Source organism: Morone saxatilis, unplaced genomic scaffold (genome assembly GCF_004916995.1).
Source record: "Morone saxatilis isolate NCDOM2014 unplaced genomic scaffold, NCSU_SB_2.0 Contig3, whole genome shotgun sequence".
NCBI lineage: Eukaryota > Metazoa > Chordata > Actinopteri > Moronidae > Morone > Morone saxatilis.
In genome coordinates, this window is record NW_023339873.1 from 3,234,791 (window position 1) to 3,251,966 (window position 17,176).

Genomic DNA, 17,176 nt, shown 5'->3' on the forward strand with positions numbered 1-17,176 from the left:
ACGTAGAGACAACACAAACAGTGTGCTGGAACCCTGCAGAGCCACAGCAGAGCACTCGGCTCACCTCACATCATGCTTCAAAGCTGCTGATCTCATTTCGTTTTTGAGGTGTGGGAGCTCATTGCAATTTGTGGTTACATAGGAGTCACTGCACATGCCCTCTGATCGACTGCATCTCTGTGCTCTGTGCTCTGAGGGTGTCGTTGCACACATCAAATGCTTGCTTGTGAATGAGCCCATAGATGCTTATGTGCATAAAAAGACTGGAAAAAAATCTACTACTACAAACAAGCAAAATATTCACTTATGTGGGAAAGAGGTGGCGGTATCAGGCTGAAATATCTGCCACTGGGGTAAAGAGAAAAACTAGATAAGATTTCCTGTAACAGGCATAAAAATCAGTAAAACAACTGTTGCTAGATGTTTGAAGTATTTGTGTCCTTCAGACTATTCCTTCCCAACATCTTACAAAGACAAATCAATGAAGTAAAAGTAAATGGTTGTTCACATGATGTTTTTATGCTTGAGTTAAAATGTTAACAAAAGAAATCTCTTCTCTCTTTTATCGTCCTAACACAGTAATAATGTAATGACAACACCAAATTGCCCATTTTACTGTGCCTGTCCACTGCAAACAATCTCCCTCTTATTAAGTAATTTGTCGGTAAATTAGTTGTTCTGGTCTTTTTCTTTCAAAGTACAAAATCTTTCTTGATTCCAGGGCAGAAAATTGCATTAGGACCCGATCAGTGGAGCATCAAAGTTTCAGACAAATTAATTTACTTTAATTGAATCACAGCGTTCAGTGGATTCGCTCGCAAAGCTTTTCCTTACAGTTAAACTTTGATGAACGTTGACTCTGCAATTTGTGCTGTTGACCAATTAAAAACCCATCCTGACGGTGCTCACCTCCGAGGGAACGGAAAGCCCCTAGAATCCATGATTGAGGAGGTTTAGGAGGTTATAGCGTTGCACCATCCAATTTGACATAGAAATTGCTTCAAAAAATCGATGTGGCGTGGTTGGCATATGTGTTTTTTCATACCTGTATAGAGCTGTGGTTCCCAGCATTTTTGTTCAGTGTCCACTTGCAGCCACTCGTCGTGGTTGCAGATGTCTGTGAGTTGTGAGCCGCTCTGACGTAGAGAGATTTTCCCCTATAAACTTATTTGTTTCATTTATCATAATATTGTTTTCCAACCAGAAAAGATCAAATTTGTCACTGAGGAACCTATTGTGAATTTCCAGTAAAAACTCAACAGCTATTTGTTTGTTGTGTAGGATGATGCTCTACTTTTATTTGAGGGGGTACAAAAAAGTTCAATAGGCAACTAGAAATTAATGAGTACCGTAATTTCCGGACTATAAGGTGCTACTTTTTTCACACGCTTTGAACACTGCAGATAAAACAGTGATGCGGCTAATCTATAGATTTTTATGGGCTAACGGCCTCCAGGGGGCGTCTAGCAGGACGCGCAAGAGCGAGTACAGACAGGTTGGAAGACATAAATGCGCCGAGGAAGACGCAGTGTTGATTGTTTTTTGAATCATTCAGTTTTGATTCATTAATTAATTCAGTCATTTTTGCGATCAGCCACACCCTCATCATGGAAAACACAAGAAGAAAGCCAGATCAGCTTTTAAGTTAAAGGCAATCGATCTGCTGTTCGAAGAAGGAAAATAGGCTGCTGCACGTAAGCTTGGCATCAATGAATCGATGGTGAACGTTGGAAGATGGCAGCATTATTTAATTAAAATTTAAAAAATCTTTTCTGTGTACATCTTTCTGTGTAAAAATGTCATGTTACAACGTGGACACCTGCGGCTTATAGACAAGTGCGGCCTATATATTGTACAATTTTTTTATTTCTTTTTAAATTTAGTTGGTGCGGCTTATATTCAGGTGCGCTCAATAGTCCGGAAATTACGGTAGTTATTCATTTAGCGTAGCTCTTCAACTGATTGACGATAAGAAATTGTTCAGCATGTCAATTCTGAAAAAAATAAATAAAATATGTATAATTTCCACATTAAAATGCATCTCCGCATCTCCTCCTGCTGGACACAGGATGTCTCCTACTTCACTATAAAGTCCATTCCCAGTGTTTATTCACTGGTGGGTTCATGTGTCTACATCACATTTATATAAGTTGCATACTGGAAGAACTTCCAAAACTCTTTGTGATGCCACCGTTCATGCCCCGCAATGTCAGACTGTGCACATACATCCTCCTGCACAGTGAAGCTCAAACCAACGGCAAGAACAAAAAGAAAAACATTTTTGAGTAGAGGGGGACTTTAATCATCTCACGACCCCTCCAATTCATCTTGTGACCCATTGGAGGGGTCCTGACCCCCATGATGGGAGCCACTGCCTGGTTGTGCTGTCACACTCAAACATACTGTATATGTTTGTCCGAGACAAACTGCGACAGTTGTTGTGTATCTGGGTCAGCCGCACGGAGCAGAGAACAGCATCTAGTCGAGTGTGAAGTGGCCTCGGTGATCAACTCCCTCCCTTTGTGCTGCATCTTTGTCCGGCCAGAGTCACTCATGTTAATGATTAGTCCTGCTGCTTTTGTCCACCTCTCACAGACAGTCAGTGCGAGTCAATTGGTTGTTGCCCACACAGGCAACATGCAACACGCACCAAGCTCACAGAGAAAACAGTCACTGCTACCAGCTTTTACGGGGTTATCAGTGAAAATATGCACCCTGATAACAATGTTCCAAATAAACTGCTGGGAAGGAGAGGTTTTTAAATTCATCGCAGCTTAGTAATCAAACTGAACTCTGAGGCCTTCTTGTTGTTGTTTAATTTTTAACTCCATTTTAAATGAAAAGACCTCACCTTTCATCTCCCGCTGATCTGTTCCCTGGGGGATGAGGAATGTAAGTGGAGGGGATGGGTGTGTGTGTGTTTGTGTGTGTTCATTAGATGTTAGGGTGTTGCGGGGGTGCGGGGAGGAGTTCTGTTTTTCCTACTAACATGGGCAGTTGTGGAGAGCTGAGGAGTGTGTGTGTTTGTGTGTGTGTGTATGTGTGTGTGTGTGAAGAGGAGGTCATTTGGTCAGCTTGCCCATCAGTACTCGAGCTGTCTGACTGAGCATTCTCACCATCTGTATGACCTCTCCTCCTGACCGACTGGCTTTTGTTCCCGAGCTCGCCTCCCTCCCACCGTCGTTTCTCACAGAGAACTGTAGTCCAAAGGGTCACCGAGCCCGGCCTTCATCATCAGTCTGCTCTCCTCTTCTTCACTTGCTTTAATGAGAACCCCGTTTTTTTTCCTGTTTGATTTTCCCATGAGGTTGAGCACTGAAGCACCTGTATGTAGTAGGATATTTCTGAAGGAATTTGCCATAGAGTGTTGTAACACCACACAGAGAATGATTTAGTTTAGCTGAGCTCAGATCGCTTTGACAAAATCTGTTTTTACTTAAACATTAAAGGGTCTTTTTCTTTTGTTTGGGGTCAGAAAAGTCACATTTAATTTACTTAGAGTCAATGCTTATTACAAACATGAGTACTTTTTTTATAGGCTTTCTAAATTAAGTGTATTGTCATTATCATTCAGTTTTGAGCCATTTTGTTGATTAAATACCAAATATGTGGCATAGATGTAGAAAATGCAACCACAGAACCAGTTTTTCAAATTTCTCTCAGCTGTAATTAGTCTGAGGCCCAGAGAAAAAAGGGACAAAGGCAAGAAAAGAGGAAACTATGTGAAGCCTATAGCATAGTAGCAGTCACATGTTGTTAAGTTTATATGGAACTAACTGTAAATATCACTTTATATCTTGCAAATACTATTCAAGTCAACATACAAGTAATAGTTACTATTGGAAATAAAAAAAAAAGATATATCTGACTTGGTGGAAAGAATATGTAAATGTCTTGTAACTACATGGAAAGTAAATCATTCAAACTCTTGTTTGACATAGATTTCACCATAAACACTGATGATTATGATTCGTAGTGTCCAGAGCTTCCCAACCTAGGGGCCAGGAACTCCCTTAAGGCTTGCAATAAAAATCCAAATGTTGCATGACGTTTACTTGGGTACCAAAGAAAGAAAGAAAGAAAATCTAAATAAAATCAAAATTCTGCTGCACAAATTAGGCTTACTTTTTTTTAATATTTACTTTTTGCGTGTGAAATACTGAATCATTTTAGCTCTTCAGGCCTCTTAAAAATTATTCAAATGAAAGTTTGCTCACACTTCATAAACGTATACGAGGCATGACGTGGCTTCGTATTAAGGGGTAATGAATAAGGTTGGGAAGGACTGTTTCAGTCTATAAAATAGGTCTAAAAATAGTGAAATATACTCATCACAAGTTCCAAGAGGCAAAGGTGATGTATTTGTTTTGTCTGACCAACAAACAGTTTAAAATCCTATCTATCTGATGATGTTTCTCCTTTCTGTTATTTATGACGTGTTGAAGTAGATTGTCACAGATCACAGTGAAGTGCTCACCTCTGCAGGACAAACACAGATGGATGACAGCGGCACACTCCATCCGGCCTCCTCACAGTCGCTTAGCAGAGGGCCGCTTCACTTTATGGCGTCATAAAGTTGCCTTCTCAAAACACAGTTTAAGAGATGACGGTAATTGGCGTGTTGTTTAAAAGCAGCCTCGAGTGCAATCACCTCTGTCCTGACAGCAGTAATTAGCCCAAAGGCTGCAGTATATGGCAGATTAAATGGGTGGTTAATGCTAATTTACTGTTCACTGAGTACACTTTAGGGCTGACTGGTCAAACATTGGATTGAGCTGGTTGCAATCTTCTAATGACGGAAAGGCAATTCTGCATGAAAAATGACACAATTTACATGTTACCAGTGTTTAACATGTAACAATTAATGATAGTGAAATGGCTGAATGCAAGAGTTACAGTAAGATAACACGAAACCAAACAAAGGGAAGATGTGCAGCATTTAAAGAACAGGACCAGTAAATCTTGCATCAAACAAGGTAAAACATCAGACATTAAATAAGGTTAAACCATATGAGAATAACAAAATCGTAACATCTTTACCAACTTCATAACTTCACTGGAATAATTTAACCAAAAAGTAGCACCACGCAGAGTTTTCTAAATGTTTAAACTCTCCTCTTGGACCCATTAAATCATATTTTATTCAGAAGTATTAAAAGCAGAGTTGATTTTATTCTTAAAATGTCCAAATTTCTCTATACTCGGAAAGAGAATTCCAGATTTGTCAGATCCAGGTCCCAAAACTTCTGGTTACTTCTTTTAATTGTCTGTTAAAAATCTATCTAGGGAGATAAGCAAGGGATTCACGAGAGAGTTCAAAAGCAGCTCTCACACACAAAATGATCTCTAATCCCTGACATGTTCCAGGGCCCCTGTGCAGCTCTGGCCCCCCTGATTCTTTCTGGATTTTATCCTTTAATGGTGCCCTTGGAGATAACTGAATTCTCTGGTCACAGTAAACAATCTCTAGACATTCACTGTCACATTAAACTCCACAGTGTGACATAATGGTAAATGTAGTTCCCAAAGACCACCTAGAGCCCCTTTCAAGTCCCCCAAACCCAACATTGACCACCACGGACTGTAAAGTACTCATTTTTTTAGGCCCATACAGCAAGCTTTGGACTCTGCTACAGCGCCTGGCTTCATTGAGTTTTAGTTAAAGAAGAGGTGGGAGGCGCTTGGATCATGTGCAGCTTGCTGCCTCCAGCGGCCCCGGAGGGGCGGCGCGCCGAAATCTGATCTCCCTCCCCCTGCTGCTGCTGTTTGTCCCGGCGGTGCGCAGCCCAGCGGAGGCAGCCAGGAGGCATCCTGCGGTGGTACTGGAGGGTAGAGCAGCGTCAACACACACACACACACAGTCTCAGACACCGAAATGCATCTGGCGGCTCAGCCTTCAAAATAAAAGTCTTTGTGCGGTTGTGATTCCTTTGATAGCTTAATTATGATCCACCTGAATTACTGCTTGCTGTATGTACTTAACAGCTTTTCTTTTATTTACTCATACAATTATGTCATGTTTCTTATTTGTTTATTTTATCATTATTTCTTAGCACATTTTAAAACAACTGAGTGCCAAGAATTTGTTTTTAATATATATATGTATATATATATATATATATAATATATATATATATATTAAAGTTTTCATAAACACCTTAATACAAGTAACAAAAATCAGGGAAGCAAATTATACAAGGAAATTATGTAAAATAAAAAATATATATTTCAATTCAACCATTGACATTATGAATTCAACACATGATTTAAAGGCAGACCCTGTCGTTTATTTAACTCCAACCTATGCATTCCTTTCCATTCTATATTACTGAAAAACAACTGAACCACTTCAAATGATAAAACATGGCCTTTACATACCATACGTCGTTTTGAGGCATATTCAAATTCAAATACATGATGCGCTTGATTAAACGTTCAGTAAAGCATTGCGTCACTGGTTTATCCCAAGGTTTTATTTTGAAGGTACAGACAGGAACTCTTCCTGTCTCCTAACCGGTCTCTCTTGACGGGAGCGCGGTGCAGCTCCTACTTCACAGGCAGCCGGCGGAGGAGAGCCACCAGTCCGAGTTGGTTGATCCGAGGCGACGAAACACACCGACTGTCATCCGCGCTGGAGAGGATCGAGGAGTCGTGTTCAGTGCGTCCAGTCCGCCTCCTCCACGCTGCCCCGCGCACGACAGGATGAACGCATTCTGGAGGTTTGGACACTTTGGACCGCAGCGCGCACTGGAAAACAGGATTTAGTGGAGAAGTTGTCTTTCTGAGCGGCGGTGCCCGAGCCGAGGACTCTCGCTATCAAGTCGTGAGGTGGATTTCAGACTTTTTTTTCCCCCACTGTCGCCTGACTGCTCCCTGAGAAGCGAGGACTTACGGATTTTAAAGTAGTCTCTGTGGGTTTTTATGAAGTTTACAGGAGAATAACGACTGTTTTTTCTTCTCAATGCATTGTCATCTGAAGGCTGAGGATTTGCTGTCAAACGGATATTTTGGGTAAGTATCCTACTTTACTACTACTACTACTATTATTATTATTACTATTATCATTATCATTATCTACGAACAACTTTGCAGCCTCTGAGTTATGAGAGAAATAGCTTCACTTCCTTGTAGATGTGAGTCAGACAGGTTGAGCTCTCCAGTCTTTCAGCGTTAAGTAGCCGTGTTCTACTGAAGAGTGTGTGCAGTGTGTGTGCAGTGTGTGTGAAGCGTGGAGCTGCGGGACCAGCCCAAACGGCCGCGCCACAGCACAGGTGCCGTGGAGGGAACGGCTCTTCCGTCCCGGGTCTGTGCGCAGTCGGCGCGTCTCCGCCGGGGTCAGCGGAGTAATGGACGTGTTCTGCGCATATTTGGTTTGGAGAAAGCGCGCATATGTCTCTGTTTCTGAGGTTGTTAATGCTGGCTGCACTGCGTGTGGCGCAGGTTAGTGAAATTACGCACGCTGCGGGAACTGGTAATTGATTGTGCTCACGTTCCCTTGTTTTCCATGGAAATCAACTTGCCTAAAGTATTTTCTCATAATCAAAAGTCATTCTTAACGCAGTGACCCGCCTCATGCTGTCCAGGTTTAAAATATTGACAATTTGGTTTCCAGAAATTTCCTGGAATGGTGGAAAATATGTGAAACCCAGTGGAGGCGTCTTAAGAAAAAGCAGATGTATGAATTATGAAATTACGCACGTTTATGTGTCCACCAGGATGGGTTGTGGGTGCCCATTAGATGCGCCTAATCTGAGTTCGGTTTCCATTTACCATCAATCAGACGTTTCCATGTGTAATTTCACTGTCAAAAAGTAAAATATCGACTTTCATCGCCATCCTATGCTCGTTAGGACGAACACGCCTTTTCTCCTCACTGCAACAGTGACGTCTTCTCTGGTTGGGAGCAGAAATATGAATTACACATCAGCCTCTTTCACAGAGCCGCGCTCCCTAATGCCTCTGATCATCTCTGAAGTTTCTCCAGAAAGCAGCAGATTTCTTTTCCCCCCCTCCCTCTGAATGAACGAACCGTGCGGTTCTCTCCCCTCAGCACCAGATCAGTCATCCCCTCTTCAAACACATGCGCTGCAATGGGATTCAGATGGTGATTTTGGCCACTCAGCTCAGCCTTGACTCCCACCATGTCAAGTCATCACGGGAGAAAATGACCGGATTATGGCATCCTACGAGAGGGGGTCTGAAATGAGATTTGGGACTTGTATTGCATTAGCCTATTAAATTTCAGAGCCATAAAACAAGCGTGCGCGTGATAATAGTTGGGCTAATGCTGCAAATTAATTGTATCTATTGACCCGAGAAATAACGCATGCCAGTTTGCAGCGTTTTCAATCAGAAGCGAGCCTCAGACACATTCGGTTCCAAATGAGACTCTGATTGCCTCTTTTCATTACCGAAATTGGCCTGAGACCATCCCTCTGCGTGGGGTTTGGGGTCCCTTTTTTCTTTATCTTTTATAAGGAGGAGAATAGTACATTAATTGGCTCCGACTTGTCTAATTTGAGAAGAAAAGCTGGTGTTTTTCATGCACAAACAGTAATTTACCGTCATATTCCAAAATTAAAAACTTGATGTGTTGCAGCAGTAAGTTTATCTGGCCTTTTTTTTTAGCATATATACATCTTATTATATGTTTGCAGGACTCCTGTCTTTTAGAATATGTGTCTGGGACTACAATTGTAAACTTTATCGGGGTTGATTTTTAGCTGAACAGTCCTATATTTCCTTAGGAACTCATACCTAACATTCAAAAGAAAGTTAACAGTGGCACTATAGTACTTAATGGTATTCCCTTTTCCCCTCAGCTTCACTATTACATCCCTGTACGCTCTTATAACGTGTCTGAGGCAGTTAAAGTTTATATTGACTGTAGTTTTATAACATTTCAATTTCCCATGGTATCTGCTGTAATGTAGCAATATAGTCTCAAAGAGAGTTATCTATGTCTTAAACACTTGGTCAACCTATTTTTCTTCAGTTTACACATGTGGCCTCAGTATTTCTTGAGAGACTAAAGTGTCCTTCTGTATCTTCTGTTTCATGCTAAGGACAAATGTGTGAACAGGTTTTATTTTCTTTAACTCCCCTCCCGTCTGAGTGTCAGCCCGAGGTGAGCCGAGTCCACAGCCTGCAGCGCTTTACACCTGGAGTCGCCTCTGACAGCTTTAAAACGCGGAGTCTCTCTGCCTCTCTCCGCTGATCAATATCTCTTCTCACCTGAGGGTGCGTTTGAGTGTTCTTTGAAAAGAGGGTGGTGTCATGAAGGCAGGAGTAGTGAGGGGACAAGAGAGAGGGAGACATGGTGAGGAGCAGAGAGAAAGGAATAAATGGGAAGAATTCGATAAAAAGGAGTTGAAGAAGAAAGAGTCACTGATACTGAAGATTATCCACTTGAGTCTGTCTTTCTCTCCACTACCCATCTGCCCTCTGCCCGGCTGCTGTTTGCACTTGTGCTCTCCCAAAAAACCTCTAATCCCCTTTGCCCAAAATGACAAAGTCGATCTGGCCCCGGCTGTTGATTCTCCGGCTTAATTATTAAAGATTACTGACACTCCAGAGAGGTGTGACTAGCATGTGATCGCCTCGCATTGATCCTCACCGAGGGGAGCAGAGATGACAGGGATTTGAACCCCGGTTAAAACATTTTTCTGCCTCCGAGCTATTACAATGTGAAGATAGTTCTGCATGATTAATGTTCATGTATTATTCACTGCGGTGGTTTGTGTTTTCCTTTCATGCTTAAAGAAAATATTAGCATGAAAACACTTTGGAGGCTTTGAACTCCACGCTGGGTCTCTGGGATCCATACCGCCTCCTTTCTTCTCTGCTTCTTGAGGTTGTTAAGTGAAATCCAAGTGTTTTTAGTTGGCTGTGAAGAGTTCATTTCTAATGTTCCACGTGTCCACTTTGTAAAAAGTCCTTACTTGATTTTCATCACTCAATATTTAAAAAAAATGAGGATATAAGGTTAATATTTTGTCAAGTAACTATATATACTGCCTGCTGCTCTTACACTGGATTTAATTTGCTCCAGTTTCATGCTATCAGTCATGTTGCAACACTCCTCAAATCCAAGGATTCACTTTGTGCACAAGGTAGTCTTAACTATTACCTGTCACCAAATTAGTCTGCGGCTGGTATTGTTTTTTCTGGTTTCTTCTCACATGTCACATGTAATGCTGCTTGTCTAAACAGATCTGCACGTTGACATGATCCATCTTCGAAGCTTTGCCAGCCCTCGAAGTGAAGTGCCCATGTAAAAAGCTGAGATTTTTTTTCACGTGTGTGTCTGTGCCTGCCAGAGAAAACAAAAAGTTTCAAATCGGAGAGGCCTGCAATCAGCTACCTCCACGCCTGGAGAGCGAAGGCCTTATCATACTGTATAAACAAACTGCAGCAGCATGTAGGCGTCTTGTGTAAGAAGACAGTGAGGATGGGCTGAGAGAGTAGAAGAAGAGCGTAAAGAGAACATGAAAGGCTGCAGTATGTTGGAGCAGGAAAGGTGCAGTGCCAGTGTTTAGATTAAACTGTGCGTGTGTGTGTGTGTTTGTGTCTGTGCTGCTTTATCTACCCATGTGTGTCTTGTGAAGTTCCCCCAGTTGGTGTTTTCTGTGTTGAGGAGTGATAATGTGCAAACAGAGCCTTGCAGAGTTTGTGCTGAGCAAGGTGGGTCACAGGTCCTCTGAGAGAAAGAAAAACAGTACTGTTAAGACTTAAGACAACACAACCTTTCTCTGGACTGTGTATGTGTACAATACACCTCTGTGTGTGCAAGCAAAGCCCACTGAGATGTTTGCGTGTGTGTTCGCTAAAACCTGTGCGGGTGTTTTTATCGGGGTGGACGTCTCACAGCCAAGGCTATTCTGAAGCTGGACAGAGCTGCTTAAGTTTAACCAGCGTGTGTGTGTGTGTGTGTGCGTGTGTGCATGTGGGGGGTTTTGTGCTTTGCTTTTCTGGGCACCTCGCTCAGAGCTTTCTCCGCAAACCTCTGTGCATTCCAGCTTCTCCCTGCTTAAGCAAACAGAGAGCAGAGCACTCCGCCGTCGCTCGCCGTAGCCGTCAAGCACTCTCCTCCTCCTCCTCCTCCTTCTCCTCCTCCTCCTGTGAGCCGTCGGGCACGTTGGGCAACTGATACTGTAGACTTCGGCATTCCTCATCCTGCAGGAAGATTAGTGAATCCATGTCAATCGGTTGCTAAACCATGCAGAAGGGTTTCTCAAGCAGAAAAGAGTCCCGTGGAAAGAATCACAGGCTGTTTAGGTCTGAAATTATGTCATTTTTCTCTCTCCTCAACTAAGCAGAGTTAATTGATTGGTTAATGAACTTGTGCTCTAGGCTGGGGGTATCATAATAAAGGTTTCTTTAGCTGTTCCTACACTAGAGCTCCTATGCATCCCTCTTAATGATCAGCTGCTCTGAGAACGTTTCTGAGAAAAACTGCGAAGAAGGATTTCCACCCTAATCCTTGAAATCTGTGTGGAATGTCAGGTCAAAATATTGCAGCATGTGTGCAGACCCCAAGGCGCTTCTTTGTGCTGTGTTCAATTTGCAGTCCTATTTTTCATATTCTAGACTTTGTTGTTTTTCTCACTGATTGCAAGTTCTGCCTTCTTCAAATCTGTTTCTGAATCTCATGAGGAACATCCAGCCTTCTCTCTACCATTCAGCTCCAACTGATTTTTTCTTTTCCCTCCCACTTGTTGTTGTTTTCTAGGTCATTGGCGGGGAGTTGTTGGATTGTTTCTTGCGGCGTCGGAGGCCGCCCTTCTGCTGGACAGCATGCGAACGGAGGATGTTGTCTGAGTCTGAGTCGGGCCTTGCTGCTCTACGTCTCACCTCGTCGTGCAGAGGAATGACGGCTCTGTGGTGCTCACTCTGGCTTTCCTTCCTCCTGCCTCTCTGCGTCGCTCCGGCCAGACTGCCCACTGCTCAGCCCACAGGTACGATACAATATCAAAAACCTGCTGATACCACTGCTGACTCAACACTGGTAACTGTCTTCAAGGAAAACCATAAAACCCCAACATTTTGCAATTTGACTCACTGTTAGAATAAAAAACATGTTCATGAAAGCATTATGGCTGTTATACTACATAAGTCCATAAGAAATAAACACATGATGAAATATGAAGGATCACACAGTTGCACATGTTCTCATTGTTTGGTATTAGTTTTTAAACATGAGCTGATAAATCAATCATTTGTCATTTTTTAAGAAAAAATGCCAAATATTGACTGGTTCCTGCTTCTGAAATGTGAAGAGTGTCTGCTTTTCTTTGCTGTATATTACTGTGGTTTGAATATCTTCTGGTTTTGGACAGTTAGACAGACAGAACAAGCATCTTTGTGGTGAGAAAAGAAAACTTAAAGCAACACTTTTCTTGCAGCACAGATTGTGTCTCTTGTTGCCTTTACACTCAGTCATAAACCAGGATAAAATAAGCTTGAAAGGGTGCCTGTCCAAAAACAAGAAAGACAGCGTTTAGCTGCTCATACACATTCGCTTCTCCTCCTCTATTGTTCCGCGCTTCATTTTCTGTGCTAATATGACTTCTGCTTAGAACCATGTTCAGTTTTCTGTGTGTTCATCACTTCAAATAGGGGCATTTCAAAAGGAACATTTATTGTTTATACGAATGTGGTGGAGTCTCTTTTTTTTATGAGGAAGATTTAATTGGACTCTTCTCGGTTCGCTGAGCTTAGCGCGATTTTCCCTCTTTGTTCTGGAGGCAGAGAAATACCCAAAGATCAATCCAAAGTAAACGTCGACTGTGTTTGCTTTAATCTCTCCATATTGCGCAAAAAAACTAACACAGCGCAGTAATCTTTTTCTGAGGCGTTAGCCAAGTGTTGCCCCCCCCCCACCCCCTTTTTTCTTTTTAAGTGAGAGTTATTTAAAATGAGTCTTTGACACAGTACAGTGCATTAAGAAAGACAAGGAGCCGGGGACGCTTTCTGGAGATGGCCCAGAGTCTTATGCAAGCTGAGATACCCAATGTGTGTTTGTGGGTGTGGGTGTGTGTATGTAAGAACATATAAATGTGCATGTGTTTGTAGTTTTCTACCCAAACAACTGAGCTCAGATCAGAGAAGTAGACTCACAGTCTACTAGACGTAAGTCACAAAAATGAGGACTTAACTACCCGAGGAGCATTAAACATTCTTGTCTCAAGTTTTGACCTGAAAAAGTCAAAACTTGAATGGAGCTTGTATGTTACAGTTTTAGGCCTCTGCATTAGCAGCTTTAGAAGAAAATTGTTCAGATGTAATCTTAAGCAAAAAGTCTTTCAAAAGGTTAAAAAACAACTCTGCGTCGGGCTGGTCTGACAGCCTCCTACCTGTGTGTGAATTCCATTCTTCATAGCCAAAAGATCCCTCTCCTCTCCTCTTTCTGCCCCCGTTGCCCTCTCTAATGTAAAACCCCAATGTTACAATAGACGTGTTGTGATTCTGTCCGCCTGATTGCCTTCCCTGCTGGGAGCCATCACAGCCTATCATGCTTGGCACAGTCCAAAAGGCAGAGTGTGTTTTTTTAAACCCCCTCAGGGTGGCGGGTGCTCAGGCTGTGATCTCCACGTACCTGCATGATATGAAGACAGAAGAAAATCTAGCCAGGGCACATCTCTGAAGAGGATATTGTTTCAAGTTGCTAATGTTTGTCATGTTCGGGGGTGAAGATTAATTTGATGTGAGGTGCATGCCGGTCAGGTGAAAATACGCAATATGTGAAGCCATGTTTCCATCAGAGATGTTTCCTGTTGGGATAGAAAGTTGTTTCTGCTCAGTATGATGCTGAAAATCTAATTTGAAAGGTGGGTTAGACTCATTTATTGTCCTCTTCATTCAGTGTCATCCACCGCTGATGTGACAGAGGTTCATTCATCACCACAGATACAGAAAAACAGTCTGGAAAACCTGCATTTAAAAGTTGTTCCTTGGTATGCCCCAAAGAAAGTAAACAGTTTAACATGTCCAAGTAGCTGTTCATTTGGGTCTTAATGGAGAGTTTTGATGTCCCATATTGTCTAGATGTTATTTCTGAGTTTTGTTTCATCCTGATAACAGTAAATATCTGATGTTTCTTGTCATGCAAGTGAAGCTATAAGCCCTTCAATCACATGAGAGATGCTGTTAAATAAATTAAACACTACTCTTCAAGAACTCTTCAACATTATGCACGTGCAGAAATGAATTTATTAATTTCAGTATATAACAAAAATGGCCTGCACACTGAGGGACATGTTCAGAAGAAAGCGTGTGTCATCATTTGCAGAAATGATTGGCCACAGGGCAATGTGCTAAGAGAGAGTGCAGGGGTCAAAGGTAAAATCCCATGAGAAGCTACTCTTCTCTATAAACACACAACCCATGGCACTTTTGAATGAAAATATGAAGGAAATTGGTACTTTTATAAACTTTTATACCTTCAGGTTTCAGGATTTTCATATTTTCAAGTCACTTGTAGGATTACATTCACCCCCAAATTGAGAATATTGATAAAAATAATAAAGACTTAAAAAAATTATCTTTAAATCATGCAACTTTAAAGACCGTATATTGAATCTCATTGTCAGACATGGTCAGAAGTTAAAAATGTATCTTACAGGATCCACTGTATCCTCTTGACGTTCTTGTATTTTCCTATATAATACAGTAAGGAGGTAAAGAAAGCTGTTAAGCTTACATACAGCAGCCTCCATGCCTGGTAGGCATCTCCGGCCTGCGTCTCGTCTCCCCCGCGGCCTCCTGGCCTCCAGCCGCATTCCCCACGTCCACAGATGGACGAGCAGTAGGGATAAAATGACTGTCGTTTACTGGCAGATGGCACAATTTCCCCTCAGCCACCACAGCGCTGGGCTGCAAAGTTGTCACTTAGGTTTGTGTTTTCTGTGTGTAATGCTCTGTGTTTGTATGTGTGTGCAACTGAGTGGGGGGGATGTGGATTAATGTGTTTGTCTGCGCCAGGGTCAGAAATGAGCAGGCGTCATAGACAAAAATGCCCTTGAAAGTTTACAGCACGTCCGTAAATACAAATCAAAAGTAATTGGGCTGCAATTTGGACCGCCTTATTAATATTTCAAAAGTGTTGCTTGTTTTTGTTGAGCTGTCGTAGATTAATATACGACCCCTGTGAGCCACTGTAGGTATGTTTTTGGGAAGACAAAATAGCTTTCTATCGAAGAAAAACTGCTTTTATTGATCAGAAATCAATACATCATGCTTGATAAGCTGATAAGTAATGGTGTATAATAACATACCAAGAAAATGAGATCTCCCAGAATGCCACATAAACAGATCACTTAATAATTTAATAAAATGCCCAAATAAAACAGAACTACTCTACTACTAAAATGCTCTCTGTATGACGTAAGGGGACATTGTGGTCTGTTCTGTGCTGTGTGTGTGTGTGTGTGTGTGTGTGTGTGTGTGTGTCAAGTGTAATTCCTTGTTTCCATTAAGTCCACCATAATGTTGTCTCAGAGCACGGCGCTGTTTATTTCTCCAAAGGCTGGTGGCATTTCCAAATGTTGCGGGGGGAAAAAAAATGTTTGAGGGGCCAAGTTGACGCGGTGTGAGAGACTTATGACAAAGAGCCACAGGGCTTTTGTGTGTGTGGTCCTTGTGTGGGTGCTGGTCTTGTTGTGTGTGTCGTGGGTGGGGTGGTGTGCCGTGCTTACGTTCTTTCGCCCTCTGTAGTAGTTGTACTGACCACACAGGATTAAGCCGGTTGCCCTCTGGAGCGTCGTACTGAAGACTACCTGTGCTCCTGCTGCTCCACATGGTTCTTCTGGGTGAAAACGACAGACGTCACTAAACCAAGTGGCACATTCAGCTTTAGGCCATTGCTTCGTCTGGTGTGGGTGTGGTCGGTGGTGGTGGTGCTGTGGTGTGTGTGTGACAAAGCAGAACTACGTGGAGTCTGCAGTTAAGTGAGTGTTATGTCTGTACGAGCAGAGGCAGATTATGAAAGGGAGGCAGTAAAAGAAGATGAAAAGAGAGAAACATAAAAATTAAAGGATAGCAGAGAGTCTGTGTGTGTGTGAAGGGGGGGGGTGCAGTGTGGGTGTGTGTCGTCAGTATGCCCTTCAACCAGAGAAGAAAGCTAATATGTGTGTCATGACAGAAAACGACAGGGTGGTGTGTGTGTGTGTGTGGATGGGTGTGGGGGGTTGTGTGAGGTCTCTGACCCCCTGCCTCCCCCCGGCAAGGACTGTAAATGTCAGCAGGGGTTGTTTGGGTCGTTAGGAGACTCGTTAAAACCACGCCATCCGCAGATTTACGCTCAGGCTCTACAATTCACATACACACACCCACACACACACACACACACACACAGTGTCACTCTCTCTCTCTCCTTGTTTCTTTTTCTCTGCCATATTTCATTTGTCTTCCCTAACAGTCACTCTCTCCTCTCCCCCTCTCCCCAACACTCACAGTTGTCTTTTGAAAACCTCTCCTGTGCTCTGTCAGTCTTTGATAGTGGCAGCGTTGTCCTGAAGGCAGTGCATGTGTGTATACTATAGTCCAGCATATATTGTGTTCAGCCAGCAGCTTCAGTGAAAACAAACTGAATTTACAGCCGTCTTTGGGCTCAACTGTTAAAGAATACACTCCTCAGAAAACTCTCCCTCCTACTAATAGAAGCACTTTGGATTCACCGTATGGTTCCCTTTTAACCAGGATGTGTGTAAATCTGTTCCATGGTTTGTTTTTGTCAGCCCAAGTCCCACTCTGAACCCTCTTGTCACCAAGCGTCCATCTTCTCTGCTCAAATGTTGTCTTGTCATTCTAAATTAACTTTCTGGCCTCCTTAGTCCACCAGAGTGCCCCTCTGGTCTGCTTACCTGCTCCTTTGGAAAGTCCATCAACCCTCTCTTGTGGGGCCACATTTCCCTCTAGTCCAAGTGCACTTCTGATCAGCCAGATGCCTCTTTAGTCTGCGCCAGTGACACTGTGGCCTGTCCAAGTGCCCCTTAAAGTCCGCCTCATGCCCCTCTAGTCTGTGCAAAGAGCCCTCTGGTCCGCCCAAGTTTCCCAAGTGCCCCGACGGCCAACCATGTCAGCTGAAACTCAGCCATCTCAGAAAGCTACTTTCTTGTACAAGGATTAAGCCTAAACTAAGGACCTATTTCAGTATATCTCTCCATCATTATTTAGT

The 17,176-nt window shown here is 42.7% G+C and overlaps 1 protein-coding gene across 4 annotated transcripts in view; it reads left to right on the forward strand.

Moving 5' to 3' along the window:
* The first annotated feature begins 6,570 nt into the window (after positions 1 to 6,570).
* Positions 6,571 to 17,176, forward strand: part of fgfr3 (fibroblast growth factor receptor 3) — a 75,505-nt gene continuing 64,899 nt past the window's right edge. For all 4 annotated transcript variants that reach the window (XM_035674052.1, XM_035674053.1, XM_035674054.1 and 1 more), the window contains exons 1-2: positions 6,571 to 7,011; positions 11,732 to 11,957. In XM_035674052.1, coding sequence (XP_035529945.1) covers positions 11,810 to 11,957 — 148 coding nt within the window. In that variant the 5' untranslated portion in view covers positions 6,571 to 7,011; positions 11,732 to 11,809. The remainder of the gene's footprint in view (positions 7,012 to 11,731; positions 11,958 to 17,176) is intronic.